Here is a 16,947-nt window from a genome sequence, read left to right on the forward strand (position 1 = left end):
GTATTTTGGGTCTGAAATATAAACATCTGTCACAAATGTGTGCAAAGGATGTGTGTCACAGGTTACTGCAGCACAAACTGACATTTAAATATATAGTAAAGCTTTTCAGCTACAGCTTTTCAGTTATGATTAGCAATCTTTTCACACTTTTTTTCCCAAAAACAAAATTAACATTGGCTCTCCTATCCTAAACAAAACAGGAAATAGAACATTTACCTTTGCTCTGTAGATGTAGCCAAGTACTATGACAACTCCTTCTGTGATGAAAACTATCAGTAGAATCAGCACAAACTTGTGTGAAGAAGAGAAAAGCTTTTCAGTTTCTAAAGTTTATGAATTTGTGTTACAAATAATAATTTGAACTAATTTCAGAACAGATTTTTTTCTTACTGTGCAACTTCTTTTAATACCCAACAATAAATGTTTCTAAACAGATATAAAAAAGTTAAACAAAGATTTTTTGGCAATTCAAAAGTCACTTAATCTGTCAACCAACAGGCTAAAGGCTACCAATGATTGCTCAAAACATTTAAAGATATTCTGTCTTGATATTCCATTAAATGCCACTGTATTCCAATGGTCTCGGATGGTCAGCATTGTTTAAGTGCAGGTGTTCTAGTGTTAATCATGTACACAATTAGAATTGGCCAACAAGAGTGAATAGTTCTGATCATCACACAATAGATGTATGTGATTGCACTGGAGAGGGTGCCTGGGATGAAGCATTTCAGTTACAAGGAGAGAATGGATTAACTCAGATTTTCTTGGAGCCAAGGAGGAAATCTGATAAAAAGTACACAAAATTAGAGTGTTGGAGTGGATCTTTTTCAATCTTTTTTTTAAATTGATTTTCAAATAAAGAATATACAAATCGGAGGAGGAGTTTAGCAAATAGATAATATAAAAGACATATAAACAGCAATAATAAAAACAGTAACTATATAATGTCAAAATCAAATAGGTAAAATATTATGCTGTTATATATACAATGGTCAAAAAAAACTACAACTCCTCATAGCAATCACAAAAAAAAGATTCGAAATTTTATTGATAAAGAAAAAAAACCCCACTAACTAAACTGGAACAAAAAAAAGAAAGAAAAAGAAGGAAAGAAAAAGAAAGATTGGACAGTCCAATTGAGGATAAAATTAGAAAAAAAAAGGAGGGAAAAAAAACATCCAGAGTACCCCAGTGGCTGTACCCCTTGACAATAAGTACTCATGTTTGAGTACTGTTGGGGGGGACAGCCTACCTGGAGGAAGTGACAGTGGCCGGGCCTCCGGCACAGAGGACGGCCCTGTAGCTCAGAAGGGTAGGGATAGAAGAAAGAGGACCATAGTAATAGGGGACTCGATAGTCAGGGGTTCAGACAGGCGGTTCTGTGGAGGTGACCGGGAGTCCCGGATGGTAGTTTGCCTCCCTGGTGCCAGGGTCCGGGATGTTTCTGATTGCGTCCAAGATATCCTGAAGTGGGAGGGTGAGGAACCAGAGGTCGTGGTACATGTAGGTACCAATGACATAGGTAGGAAAGGGGAAGAGGTCCTGAAACGAGAGTATAGGGAGTTAGGAAGGCAGTTAAGAAGAAGGACAGCAAAGGTAGTAATCTCGGGATTACTGCCTGTGCCACGCGACAGTGAGAGTAGGAATGGAATTAGGTGGAGGATGAATGCGTGGCTGAGGGATTGGAGCAGGGGGCAGGGATTCAAGTTTCTGGATCATTGGGACCTCTTCTGGGGCAGGCGTGACCTGTTCAAGAAGGACGGGTTACACTTGAATCCTGGGGGGACCAATATCCTAGCGGGGAGGTTTGCTAGGGCTACAGGGCAGACTTTAAACTAGTAAGATGGGGGGGCGGAAATCAATTTGAGGAAACTATGGGAGAGGAGGTTAGTTCACCAGTAGAGCAAGTAAGTAGACAGTGTGTGAGAGAGGAAAGGCAGGTGATGGAGAAGGGATGCGCTCAGCCCGAAGATGTAGGGGAGAAGAAAGAAAAGGATAATAAATTTGAATGCATTGCTAGGGATGAAAAGAGAGGAGGTGGAGAGTATCTTAAATGTACCTATTTTAATGCTAGGAGTATTGTAAGAAAGGTGGATGAGCTTAAAGCGTGGATTGATACCTGGAATTATGATGTTGTAGCTATTAGTGAAACATGGTTGCAAGAAGGGTGTGATTGGCAACTAAATATTCCTGGATTTAGTTGCTTCAGGTGTGATAGAGTAGGAGGGGCCAGAGGAGGAGGTGTTGCATTGCTTGTCCGAGAAAATCTTATGGCAGTGCTTTCGAAGGATAGATTAGAGAGCTCCTCTAGGGAGGCTATTTGGGTGGAATTGAGGAATGGGAAAGGTGTAGTAACACTGATAGGAGTGTATTATAGGCCACCTAATGGGGAGCGTGAGTTGGAAGAGCAAATGTGTAAGGAGATAGCAGATATTTGTAGTAAACACAAGGTGGTGATTGTGGGAGATTTTAATTTTCCACACATAGATTGGGAAGCTCATTCTGTAAAAGGACTGGATGGCGTATTGCTCATGTGGTTCCATTGTTTAAAAAGGGTTCTAGAAGTAAGCCTGGCAATTATAGACCTGTCAGTTTGACATCAGTGGTGGGTAAATTAATGGAAAGTATTCTTAGAGATAGTATTTATAATTATCTGGATAGACAGGATCTGATTAGGAGTAGCCAGCATGGATTTGTGCGTGGAAGGTCATGTTTGACAAACCTTATTGAATTTTTTGAAGTAGTTACGAGGAATGTTGACGAGGGTAAGGCAGTGGATGTAGTCTATATGGACTTCAGCAAAGCCTTTGACAAAGTTCCACATGGAAGGTTAGTTAAGAAGGTTCAGTCATTAGGTATTAATGCTGGAGTAATAAAATGGATTCAACAGTGGCTAGATGGGAGATGCCAGAGAGTAGTGGTGGATAATTGTTTATCGGGATGGAGGCCGGTGACTAGCGGGGTGCCTCAGGGATCTGTTTTGGGCCCAATGTTGTTTGTAATATACATAAATGATCTGGATGATGGGGTGGTAAATTGGATTAGTAAGTATGCTGATGATACTAAGGTAGGAGGTGTTGTGGATAATGAGGTGGGTTTTCAAAGCTTGCAGGGAGATTTATGCCGGTTAGAAGAATAGGCTGAATGTTGGCAGATGGAGTTTAATGCTGAGAAGTGTGAGGTTCTATATTTTGGCAGGAATAATCCAAATAGAACAAACAGGGTAAATGGTAGGGCATTGAGGAATGCAGTGGAACAGAGAGATCTAGGAATAACAGTGCATAGTTCCCTGAAGGTGGAGTCTCATGTAGATAGGGTGGTGAAGAAGGCTTTTGGAATGCTGGCCTTTATAAATCAGAGCATTGAGTACAGAAGTTGGGATGTAATGTTAAAATTGTACAAGGCATTGGTAAGGCCAAATTTGGAACATTGTGTACAGTTCTGGTCACCGAATTATAGGAAAGATATCAATAAATTAGAGAGAGTGCAGAGACGATTTCCTAGAATGTTACCTGGGTTTCAGCACTTAAGTTACAGAGAAAGGTTGAACAAGTTAGGTCTCTATTCATTGGAGCGTAGAAGGTTGAGGGGGGATTTGATCGAGGTATTTAAAATGTTGAGAGGGATAGATAGAGTTGACGTGAATAGGCTGTTTCCATTGAGAGTAGGGGAGATTCAAACGAGAGGACATGATTTGAGAGTTAGGGGGCAAAAGTTTAAGGGAAACACGAGGGGGTATTTCTTTACTCAGAGAGTGATAGCTGTGTGGAATGAGCTTCCTGTAGAAGTAGTAGAGGCCAGTTCAGTTGTGTCATTTAAGGTAAAATTGGATAGGTATATGGACAGGAAAGGAGTGGAGGGTTATGGGCTGAGTGCAGGTAGGTGGGACTAGGTGAGATTAAGAGTTCGGCACGGACTAGGAGGGCCGGAATGGCCTATTTCCGTGCTGTGATTGTTATATGGTTATCCTTCCAGTCGGATAAGGATTTTCCCCAAAGAGAATAAATAAAAATAAATTAAATCATGTGAAAATATTGAATAAAGGGTCGCCAGACTTGTTCAAAATTAAAGGATGTATCAAATGTCCGGCTTCTAATTTTCTCCAAGCTTAGACATGACATAATAGAGGAGAGCCAATAAAACAGTAGGCGGGTTAGATTCTTTCCAGTGCAGCAGAATAGCTCTCCTAGCCAGTAAAGTTGAAAAAGCTATCACATGTTGGGCTGCAGCAGACACTTTGCTTGCTTCCTCTGGAATAATCTGGAGCGGATCTGAGGAAGGACTTTTTCCTATGCAGCGATTGGTTTGAATCAGGAACCTGAGTGGTAAAGTGTGTAAAAAGTTATTGGTATAGATAAGAAATTGATCGTTGGCATGGGCATTGTGGGCTTAAAAGCCCAGTTCTGTGCTGTTTGTGAATCTCAGGTGGGTTACAAAGTATAAACAATGCTTTCTAATATTGCTCATCCAAAGGGTTTATTGATGAATATAATGCAAAATCAATCAGTTTTAAATATTACCAACCTATTTATCAGATTTCTGCACAGCAACTTTAGCATGCTGCACATTTTCAGCATAACTAGCACATTTTACATATAGATCACCAACAGCATCTTTCAAATCATATTTTGCAATTAGTATCTTTTCACTTCTTTGCATTGGAAGATAACAAAATGCAATAGTATTTACTTGTAGGGGCACTTGACATTAACATGGGAATGTTTCATTTAAAGTGATCAGCAAGATCTGTCAGTCTCTGCCAATGACATTACCAGCATTAACTGTTTAAGTAGTCAATCCAAAAAACCCATTTCTCCACTACTTCTTACTTACTGAGGACTTGATTCCCAACCTGTTATGACTTAGCCAACTCAACCAAGGAGAGAGGTGGTAAGTAACGTCAGCACCAACTAGACCACTAACAGCTGGTGTGGAAAAGTTTCAAAAAGATGTGGAACTGCTTATTTCTACTTTCACTCATTGGCAAGTTTTAATGAAATGGAGGACCAACTCACAAACAGGAGAAAATTTGCAGATGCGGGAAATCCAAGCAACACAGTCGACGTTTTGGGCCAAGACCCTTCAGCAGGACTGCACTTTTCTCCATAGATGCTGCCTGGTCTGCTGAGTTCCTCCAGCATTTTGTGTGTGTTGCTTAGATTTCCAGCATTTGTGATTTTCATTCAAAAATTTTCTCATTTGTGATTGGATTACTACACTGTGAAGTCTCTTCCAGGGATGCCTACCTGAAGAAGCTTAAATCTTTCCTCCGGAGGACTAACTCACTTTTAAAAATATATATCATTTGTCTTTGCACTATTTTTAATCTCTTCAATATGCATATATACACTCACTGTAATTGACAATTTTTTTTTCTTTTCTAAATCATATATTGTGTTGAACTGCTGCTGCTATGTTAACAAATATCACAACACATGCTGGTGATAATAAACCTGATTCTGATTGAGAGCTTTATTGTTGAAAATATATCTCAGTACAAGTTAGGGAAGTACAAATTTGAGGGAGAAAAAAAATTAGAATTTTATGAAAATGATAATTAGATGGTGTCATTCTTGGCTTGTATTTCAGTCCTCAAATACAATGGTTTGGGCTATTGGTTAATTAGGGCAGCTGCATATTTAGGACAACTCTTAAAGAAAAATTGGGAAAATAGCCAGAATTCTCTTTGTTTATAGAGTCGGCTCTCCGTATCTGCGGGGGTTTGGTTCCGGGACTTCCCGCGGATACCAAATTCCATGGATGCTTAAGTTCCGTATATAAAATGGCGTAGTATTTGCATATAACCTATGCACATCTTCCCGTATACTTTAAATCATCTCTAGATTACTTTTAATACCTAATACAATGTAAATGCTATGTAAATAGTTGTTATACCGTATTGTTTAGGGAATAATGACAAGAAAAAAGGTCTGTACATGCTCAAACAATGAGTGCTAGAGAGAGAACTTCCGTTTTTTTAATCCCAATCCGCGATTGGTTGAATCCGTGGATACGGAGGGCTGACTGTACAATGCTGTTTAGAGGCAGGAGACGGTTGCCAAACCACTTCTAACTGGCGTAGGCTGTGTGCACTTGCGTGGCTGTTAGACCAAGCTTAGAGCAAACAGTTTTTAAATAGATAAAAACACAAAATGCTGGCAGAACTCAGCAGGCCAGACAGCATCTATGGGAGGAGGTAGTGACGACGTTTCCAGCATCTGCAGATTCACTCGTGTTGCGTTTAGTTTTTAAATAGAATCAGTTGTGTGCATTTGTGTTAAAAAAAATAAGCACTTTTTGTCACAGATTGTTGGCGAGAAATGAGCAGAAAGACAATTCAGAACTGTTTTGCTCACTGCAATTTCAAGCATTCAAGCCAAGTGAAAATGAAACAATTCCACTGCTTCAAGTTAGGAACTACAAAGAATTTGAAGTTATCAACAACCATCTTGAATGTTGTAATGAAAATGAAGATTTGGAGGATGCAATCGGTGAAAGCACTGTATGAAGGCAGTCCAGTTCTGCATTAGATGCTTGTGCTGATTTTGTTCAGTTACAGTCAATTGAAAACATGGCAGTGTACACTGGATGAATTCCTATGCAAGTAACTTTAACGAGCTAATACACAGTTTTATAGTACTGAATTTGTAAAATTCTAATTTGTTCTGTATTTCATTTAAATACACAATTTGTTACTCATTTAAACTGTAGTTTGTCTTTTTTACACCCTTTTATCTATTTCCATTAAACTTCAGCTAATTGGGCCAAAATGTACTGGTTCCAATGTGGCGCAATTATCCGGTAATCACTGTACATTAATATGCCTACTGGAGACAGCATTTAAAATACAGTTGCTCCTTTGCTTATTTGTCACCAAACAAGAACCTCACACCATCTTAAAAGTTTCTTCTGTTAGACAGTTAATCTAATTAACCACACTGGTTAGCATCCCTACCCCCTCTATCCATTACTGTACTGCAATTTAAACCTCTTTTTATAATGCTGTTTACACTGTAAATATAAGTTGATATTTATGTACATTTTATTCTATATCCCTGTTTAACCTCTATTTTTATCTAATTCTTTACTCTGTAGAATTGATGATTTTTTTTGCTGCACATTATGCCAACACACCACAGCAAATTCCTAATACATAAATGCGTAAGATGAACAAATCCTTGATTTGTTCCATAACTGTGCTTCCTTCAGATTGATGATACATTCCGAATGAGCTTTGAAACTAATATCCAAGGCCAGGAATTATATTTAAGCAGTATTTGATCTAAAAAAAATGAATCTTAATTTTAAAACCGATTTTAAAATACAATTGTTCCAAAAATATTTCAGACAGAACACATTACTCCAAATTATTAGTAATAAAATTTGTCCAACTCACTGTTGCCAGGCCACAGTGGCTTTCACGGATAGTGGCACAGCAGCCAATTAAACCAATTATAAACAAGAGCGCCCCGACCCCTATGATGACAACAGCAGGTATCAGCGTGTAGACATCTTCGAAGAAATGATCGTAGTCATCATATGTGATGAAGACATAGGCACCAACGTAACAAAGGATCCCTGCTGCCGCCTGTGTGGTAAAACAAAAGGAAAACATCAGATACTTTGCAACTACTTTTACTCTATAGTCAAATGCAAGTGACAGTTTTTACCAGCTAGCTATATTTCACCTTGAACCACTGGCTTCACCTTAATTTGTTGCAACATGGGCACTGGCAGCCTTTCATTTATCACCCATCTCCAGCTGCTCCCAAACACATCATATGTCTGGATCAGGTAGTATGTATAACTGTTATTTTCCTCTGTGCAAACCTAGAAAGTAGTGCAGGGAACTACAGAAATGCACAGTACAGAAACAGGCCCTTTCACCCCACCTTGTCCATGCCAACTATAACCTATCCATTTTCTCAAATTAGGCCCGTCCCCTTACACCTTTCATATCCAAGAACTGGTCCAAATACCCTTTAAACGTACCGGTAATTGTATTTGCTTCCTCTATCTCCTCTGACAGACATTCACCAACCTCTGGAAAAAACTTAACACTCAAATCTCCTTTACATTTCCCCATTCTTACATTAAACTTTTGCCGTCCAGTTCTACACTCCCCTGCTTGGGAACATTACTGTATTTTTACTACCTATTCCATCCATCATCCCTCAAGAATTTTACACAAGGTCACCCCTTATCCTCCTATGTCCAGTGAGAGCAAACCAACCTATCCAATCTAACTATAGTCTTCCAGTTCAGCTGACACTGTAATAAATCTCTTGTGCACATTGGTTATCACTATCACATACTTCCTGTACCCAAGTGCAGTCTAAATAATGTATCTTAAAAAAAAACCAACTTCAACATGTCCCAACTCTTTGCTTTGGCCTATGAAGCAAGCATACTAAAAGCACTTTTCATTACTCTATTCACAGGCCACTGCCCTCCATCAGCCAACTGCCCCTGATGAAGCTGTCATCAAGGTTCAGAGACGATGTGCTATTGAAATTCATAAGATGTCATCCTTTATGGTCAAAAAGGGTGGAAATAAAGGGTTAAAATTAGTGCAGACACTTCGCACAGCCTTTCGCTGTGTGGAAGTTCACTAGGGCAACAAGTTAAGATCATTAGCTGACAACTGTGTGCAGTCACCCAGGCTGAACATGGTTCTTGAAAGTCTAACTCTTGTACGGCCGTTCTCTTCAAGCTTGGGAACCAAGGTTATTGAGCATACCAAGACAAGATAAAAATGTGAAAGGAGATATTATAGGGCAACACTTATTGGACAGTTATTTTACTAATTCTCAAGCTTTGTTGACCTTTAACATGTGGATTTAATTGGTTATTAACAGCTGAAATATATACGATAGATACTTAAATATGCAAATGTTGCGATTCAGAAGTTTCTATTAGTTCAATACTTATAAATAACTGATATCAGATTCTATATATAAAAAAAAGCATTTCCTTGCTTAAACTTCAGTGCAGAGCAGCGACAGAGGCCATGCTGATCTCCTTGTGTCCAGGTAAATAAAATGTGATTAAGGAACAAGTACAAGTTGTCAGAGTTCAGTTAAATGGCAATGACATATTGCAAACATGAAATTAGGAAAACTTACAGAAACTTTACATGGGTTGTGCCTTGAAATCTGGTTAATTGCTCAAGTTGCTTTTTGAATTACCAACATAGTGAGACTGATGGACAGGTTGATTAATAAGCCCAAGTTTAACTTACAAGTAAACAATTTTAAGACAGTTCTGAAGCTTCTCAAGGTTTTAAATAATATGCAAAGAAAATTGCATTTATTTAAAATTGTGTAATACAATTCTGAATAGTATAATGCATGTCAGTGCCAGGGGAAACAACACAGAAATACAATTTGGTTAGAAGCTCAAGGACTCCTTTAAGATTCTTAAACATAATAAAATGCACTACTACTTTAACTACTAAGGAATGAATGCTCCAGCTCATCAAATGGGAAGAACCCATCACTGGAGACGTGTAAATAGAAACTGATAACATACCAGGAACCAATAGCAGACCGCAAATCTGATATTGAAACAATTGACTAATACTGCAGCAAGCTAAAGGCATGGAGCCAGTTCTACTCATCTGCACATTTCTCCTTGTGACTAGGATTCATATCTTCAAAGAGCAAGAACCTTGTAGCAGGTGTATAGTTAACGACTCACCAGCTGTCATCTTTCTGGATACCTTAATTTAAAACATTCTGCTTGCCAACATATTTGTTAATATTGTCATATCTAAACTATCCACATTAGGTCTACTGTATATTTTAATAAAGTACTGTACCTGTCCTGTCCATTCCAAATGACATGTATAATGTTATTTAATCAGAGTGAATAGCTTCTGCTACAGATTCAATTTCTCATATCTACAATTTAGATCAAGATCATTCAAACAATCTATGATTGAGTCATATCCCCCTCCTTTGTAGTTAGGCAACTTGGTTGTGTTTCTCAGATTGGAGGAGCATTAGAAAAACTGGTTATGAAAGAGTAAATGTGGTTGAGATGCATACATTATAGAATGTTGAGGGAAGGTCAGTATGGGAAGAGCAAAAGGGCTTCCCGTTCATCTTCCAATTCAATATTGTTATAAAGGAGTGAATAGAAATGTTATCAGTGCCCAAAATAAAATGTATCCAGGATATGCCAGGCAAGTTTAATTTTAGGTGGTGAGTGGTCTTTTATGCATTAGAGATATTTAACAGGAGCACTGTGTACAAAGGGCCCTTAGCATCAACAGCAATCCCTCCCATTTGTCTAACAATCTCTTTGACCTCCAACCAACAGGCAGGAAGTGCCATAGCATTAGCACAAGAACTGCTATGATGGGAAACAGCTTCTTTCCACAGGCCATAATACTATTGAACTCCCTGCCACCGCCCATGTCTCATCATGTATGAAGCACTAGTAGTATACATGCATTATTTGTTAATTTATGGTAAAATTTGTATTATGCATGTAACTTGTGTGTATTGTGTTATGCACCTTGATCCGGAGGGAAGTTGTCTCATTCAGTGGTAGCCATGTGTATGGTTGAATGATAATAAACTTGAACTTGAGGAAGCTTGGGAGATAAAATCAAGGACAAAAAAAAATCAATTATTACAAGAAACATACAAAATTGCTTGAGAAACTCAGGTTAGGCAGCATCCATGGAAAGGAATAAACAGTTAACATTTTGTGCTGTGATTCTTCATTAGGACTCCATAGTCTTGATGAAGGGTCTCGGTCTGAAACGTTGACTGTTTATTCCCCTCCATAGACACTGCCAGACTTCCCAAAATCCTCCAGCATTTTGTGTGTTACTCTGAATTTCTGGCAATCTCCTGTGTTGATAATACAGAAAAGCCAGAAGAAATTTGTTAAGTAACAAAGCCAAACTTGGAAGTGCAGCATAAAATAATGTGGACAGCAATAAACACATAACAGCACAAAGAGGCTGACCTGTTGGAAATACAACATTCTGATAGAAAGCAGAAGCCTTCATGGGTTGAGGCATTGAGTTGGGAGGCCCAGTTGCAATTGCACAAAACATTGATTGGTTTGTAACAGTATTCATAATGGTTCTGTTCATCACATTACAGGAAGGATGTGGTTCAAGCAAGAGTGGAGAAGAGATTCACCAGAGTGTTGCCCAGCTAAGGTTTGTAGTTGCAAGAAGGCTGGTCTTATTCTTAGAGAAATATAGGAAGCTGAGATGTGACTTAAGAGGTTTACAACATTATGTGTTGGCACACAGACATAGAAACATAGAAAACCTACAGCACAATACAGGTGCTTCAACCCACAATGCTGTGCCGAACATGTACTTACTTAAGAAACTACCTAGGCTTCACCCATAGCCTTCTATTTTTCTAAGCTCCATGTACCTATCTAGGAGCCTCTTAAAAAACCCTACTGTATCCACCTCTACCACAGTTGCCAGCAGCCCATTCCAACCACTCACCACTCTCTGCGTAAAAAACTTAACCGACATCCCCTCTGTACCTACTTCCAAGCACCTTAAAACTGTACCCTCTCACGTCAGCCATTTCACCCCTGGGTAAAAGCCTCTGACTATCCACACGATCAATGCCTCTCATCATCTTGTACACCTCTATCGGGTCACCTCTCATCCTCCATCATTCCAAGGAGAAAAGGCCGAGCTCATTCAACCTATTCTCATAAGGCACGCTCTCCAATCCAGGCAACATCCTTGTAAATCTCCTCTGCACCCTTTCTATAGTTTCCACATCCTTCCTGTAGTGAGATGACCAGAACTGAGGGCAGTACTCCAAGTGGGGTCTGACCAGGGTCCTATACAGCTGTAACATTACCTCTCACCTCTTGAACTCAATCCTACAGTTGACAGAAGATAATGTACTATATGCCTTTTTAAACACACAATCAACCTGTGTGGCAGCTTAGAGTGTCCTATGGACACAGACCCTAAGATCCCTCTGATCCTCCAGACTGCCATGAGTCTTACCATTAATACTATATTCTGCCATCATTTTTGACCCACCAAAATGAACCACCTCACATTTATCTGGGTTGAATTTCATCTGCTACTTCTCAACCCAGTTTGCATCTTATCGATGTCCCGCTGTAACCTCTGACGTCCCTCCACACTATCCACAACACCCTCAACCTTTGTGTCATCAGCAAACTTACTAACCCATCCTTCAACTTCCTCATTCAGGTCACTTATGAAAATCACGAAGAAAAGGGGTCCCCAGAACAGGTCCGAGGCACACCACTGGTCACTGACCTCCATGCAGAATATGACCCGTCTATAACAACTCTTTGCCTTCTGTGGGCAAGCCAATTCTGGATCCACAAAACAAGGTCCCCTTGGATCCCATGCCTCCTTACTTTCTCAATAAGCAGTAGCTTATCAAATGCCTTGCTGAAATCCATATACATCTACTGTTCTACCTTCAATGTGTTTAGTGACATCCTCAAAAAATTCAATCAATCAGGCTCATAAGGCACGACCCACCTTTGACAAAGCCATGCTGACTATTCTTAAGCATATTAAGCCTCTCCAAATGTTCATAAATCCTGCCTCTCAGGATCTTCTCCATCAACTTACCAACCACTGAGGTAAGATTCACTGGTCTATAATTTCCTGGGCTATCTCTACTCCCTTTCTTGAATAAGGGAACAACATCTGCAACCCTCCAATCCTCCGGAACCGCTCCCATCCTCATTGATGATGCCAAGATCATTGCCAGAGGCTTAGCAATCTCCTCCTTTGCCTCTCACAGTAGCCTGGGGTATATTTTGCCTGGTCCTGGTGACTTATCAAACTTGATGCTTTCCAAAAACTCCAGCATGTCCTCTTTCTTAATGTCTGTATGCTCATTCTTTTCAGTCTGCTGTAAGTCATTCCTACAATCGCCAAGGTCTTTTCCATAGTGAACACTGAAGCAAAGTATTCATTATGTACCTCCACGTTCTCCTCCGGTTCCATGCACACTTTTTCACTGTCACACTTGATTGGTCCTGTTCTCTCATGTCTTATCTTCTTGCTCTTCACATACTTGTAGAATGCCTTGGCGTCTTCCTTACTCCTGCTCGCCAAGGCCTTCCCATGGCCCCTTCTGGCTCTCCTAATTTCATTCTTAAGCTTCTTCCTGCTAGCCTTATAATCTTCTAGATCTCTATCATTACCTAGTTTTTTGTACCTTTCATAAGCTTTTCTTTTCTTCTTGACTATTTTTTCAACAGCCTTTGTACACCACGGTTCCTGTGCCCTCCCGTCCTCTTCCTGTCTCATTGGAACGTACCTATGCAAAACACCACGCAATTACCCCCTGAATATTTGCCACATTTCTGCCATACATTTCCCTGAGAACATCTGTTCCCAATTTATGTTTCCAAGTTCTTGCCTGATAGCTTCATACTCCCCTTACTCCACTTAAACGCTTTCCTAACTTGCCTGTTCCTATCCCTCTCCAATGCTATGGTCAAGGAGATATAATTGTGATCACCTCTCCAAAATGCTCTCCCACTAAGAGACCTGACACCTGACAAGGTTCATTTACCAATACCAGATCAAGTACAGCCTCTTCCCTCTTGTAGGCTTATCTATATATTGTGTCAGGAAACCTTCCTGAACACCTAACAAACTCCACCCTATCTAAACCCCTTGCCCTAGGGACATATGCTAGTCAATATTGGGGAAATTAAAATCTCCCACCACAACAACCCTGTTAATATTGCATCTTTCCGGAATCTGTCTCCCTATCTGTTCCTCGATGTCCCTGTTACTACTGGGTGGTCTATAAAAAACACCTAGTATTGTTATTGACCCCTTCCTGTTCCGAACTTCCACCCAGAGACTCAGTAGACAATCCCTCCATGACTTCCTCTTTTTCTGCAACCGTGACATTATCTCATCAGCAGCGCCACAGCCCTACCTCTTATGCCTCCCTCCTTGTCCTTTCTGAAACATCTGAACCCTGGCACTCTAAGCAGCCATTCCTGCCCCTGAGCCATCCAAATTTCTGTAATGGCCACAACATCATTGCTCCAGGTACTGATCCAAGCTCTAAGCTCATCTGCTTTGTTCATGATACTCCTTGCATTAAAATAGACACATCTCAAACCATCAGTCTGAGTGTATCCTTTCTCTATCACCTGCCTATCCTCCTTCTCACACTGTCTACAAGCTTTCTCTATTTGTGAGCCAACCGCCCCTTCCGTCTCTTCAGTTCCCACTCCCCAGCGATTCTAGTTTAAACTCTCCCCAATAACCTTAACAAACCTCCCTGCCAGGATATTGGTCCCTCTCGGATTCAAGTGCAACCCGTCCTTTTTATACAGGTCACTCCTACCCCAAAAGAGGTCTCAATGATCCGGAAATCTGAATCCCTGCCCCCTACTCCAATCCCATGTGGATGAAAGAAAAATGAAGGACTGTGTGGGTTGGAAGGGTTAGATTGACCCTGGAGTAGGTTAAAAGATCAGCACACTGTCATGGGCCAAAGGGCCTGTACTGTTCTATTATCTATATAAAGTATATAAAGAATGAATAAAATCTTTTTCCCCAAGATGGTGATGTCGAAAACTAGAGGGGCACTGCTTGAAAGTGAGAAAAGCAATCCAATAGGCAATTTTTCCACAGATGCAGTGTTAAGCATTTATAATAAGCTGCCAGAGGAGGCAATAGAGGCAAATACTATTACAATATGATAAAGTATTTGGAGAGATACTTGGACATAAAAGGAGTACAGGGAGATGGGAGCAACACACACAAAATGCTGGAATAAGTCAGCAGGCCAGGCAGCATCTATGGAAAAGAGTACAGTTGACATTTTGGGCCGAAACCCTTTGAAGGGTTGCTGCCTTGGTTGCTGAGGTCCTCAGCATTTTGTGTGTGCTGCTTGAATTTCCAGCGTCTGCAAATTTTCTCATTTGTATAGGGAGATGGGCCTAATGCAGACACTGGGATTAGTATAGATTGGCAAGTCAGTCAGCATGGACAGCGTGAGCTGTAAAGGCCTCATTTCTGTTCTGTATGATTCTATGATTACATGAACATTATAAGTCAAATGATAGAGTCTTAAAGTGTTTGCACAAGAATGGAGGAACTGGCTACCTGCGCATTAATTATTTTAAAAGTAGCACAACACGTTAGACCAGATTTACTGGAGTTGTTATATTCTCTATGCTGGATACAGGGATGGTGAGTTTTCAATATGAGGAGGGATAAAATAAACTAGGACTCCATACACTAGAATTTAGAACTTAGATTTAGAGATACAGCACAGTAACAGGACCTTCCAGCCCAATAAGCCCATGCTGCTCAATTACACCCATACTCCATCTTTAGAATACAAGAGGAAACCCATGCAGTCACAAAGGGAATGTACAAACTCCTGGTGGTGGGAATTGAGCCTGGGTCACTGTTGCTGTAATAACATTATGTTAACTGCTTAACCACCATGCCACGCTGTAGAATGAAAGGTCCCAACACTTAAAATTCTTCAAGGACAATGGCCTAGATACAGGGAGGATGTTCTCCCCATCCCTGTGAGGAATCTAGGATCCACAGCACTGTTTGAGAATAAGGCTGTTCAGAACCTTGATGAGGTGAAATTTCTTCAGAGGGTGGCGAATCTTTGGAAATCTCTGTGCAAGCAGAAGCACAATCATTGTGTTCATTCAAAACATACAGGCCTTTAAGAATATGGAGAGAGCCCAGGAAAATGGAACTGCGGTAGAAAATCTGCCATGATTTTGATTTATGACAGAGCAGGCTTAAAAGGCCCTTTTGCCAATTCCTGCTTGTGTTTCTGGAGGTTCTATGCAAATCTTGCTGGTTTGGGACCCTACTCTGCTTACTCAACATGCAAATTTAACAGGTTTATATATAGTCAATTCCATAGACTACACACATCTCCTCCAATCTCTTAAATTCCACTCATACTGTTCTTCAGAGTCCAGTAGTAAGTCTGGGTAGCAATTGAGGCTCCATTGAACCCTTGGAGATGCAAAACTGGACAGTCATTTACTCTGAGCAATGCTGGGAAATACTAGCAACATTGGTCTCTGCCATTAGATTTCACATGGCAAACTATAGTTGCTTGTCCAGAATAGTAGCCTGATGATGGGTCTCAGCCTGTAACACGGACTGTTTATTCCCCTCCACATATGCTGTCTGACTTGCTGTGTTCCTCCATAATTTTGCAGGTGTTGCTCAGGATTTCCAGCATCTGCAGTGTCTCTTGTGTAAGATTTTTTTTGGTCAACACAAATGTAAAGATCCCAGAGAAGGCACAGGATAGATCTGTGAGAAGAGAAACTTAATGTACAAGATTAGACTAGAGAAGGCAGTGCATTTGCGACCAGAAGAACACTAATAGATTTGATAAAAGTGAATGTTATGATAATGAGTTTGGAGGGAGTGAAGTCTATCTCATTAATTCATAGCTTGAGGACAATAGGACACAGGTTTAAAAAGATAGGCAAACAAAACAGGGATTACAATGAATTTTTTTCTCCTAAAAAACATTTACAATTACAGTCTGCAGCTCACTGACTCGAGGAGGTAATAGAAAGAATTAATCAGGAGTTTAAACAGGAACTTATAGTGTTTCCTATAATCACTTTCCAGGGAAAATGATTTGCCAGGTAATGGAGAGAGAACAGAAATAGGATGAATTAATTCATTTAGAAGAAAATGGCATGTGTTGATGGGATAAATAAACTGTGCCATAAGTGATCCCATTGACAAGAAACCAGCATAATTGTATTATAATATACTATACACTCAGTGGCCACTTTATTAGATACACTTGTACAACTGCTTGTTAATGTAAATATCTATCAGCCAAACTGAATGCACTAAATGTGCCAGCAACTGAATGCACTAAAGCATGCAGACATGGTCAAGAGGTTTAATTGTTGCTCAGACCAAACATC

General features: G+C 40.0%; 1 protein-coding gene across 1 annotated transcript in view; it reads right to left on the bottom strand.

The window, feature by feature from the left end:
* LOC140714353 (tetraspanin-3-like) overlaps positions 1 to 16,947 on the bottom strand; it is a 69,257-nt gene that overhangs the window by 34,238 nt on the left and 18,072 nt on the right. The window contains exons 2-3 of the mRNA XM_073025537.1: positions 7,397 to 7,588; positions 217 to 291 (exon numbers count right to left, since the gene is read on the bottom strand). Coding sequence (XP_072881638.1) covers positions 217 to 291; positions 7,397 to 7,588 — 267 coding nt within the window. The remainder of the gene's footprint in view (positions 1 to 216; positions 292 to 7,396; positions 7,589 to 16,947) is intronic.

The sequence above is a fragment of the Hemitrygon akajei genome, chromosome 21 (assembly GCF_048418815.1).
Source record: "Hemitrygon akajei chromosome 21, sHemAka1.3, whole genome shotgun sequence".
Taxonomy (NCBI): domain Eukaryota; kingdom Metazoa; phylum Chordata; class Chondrichthyes; order Myliobatiformes; family Dasyatidae; genus Hemitrygon; species Hemitrygon akajei.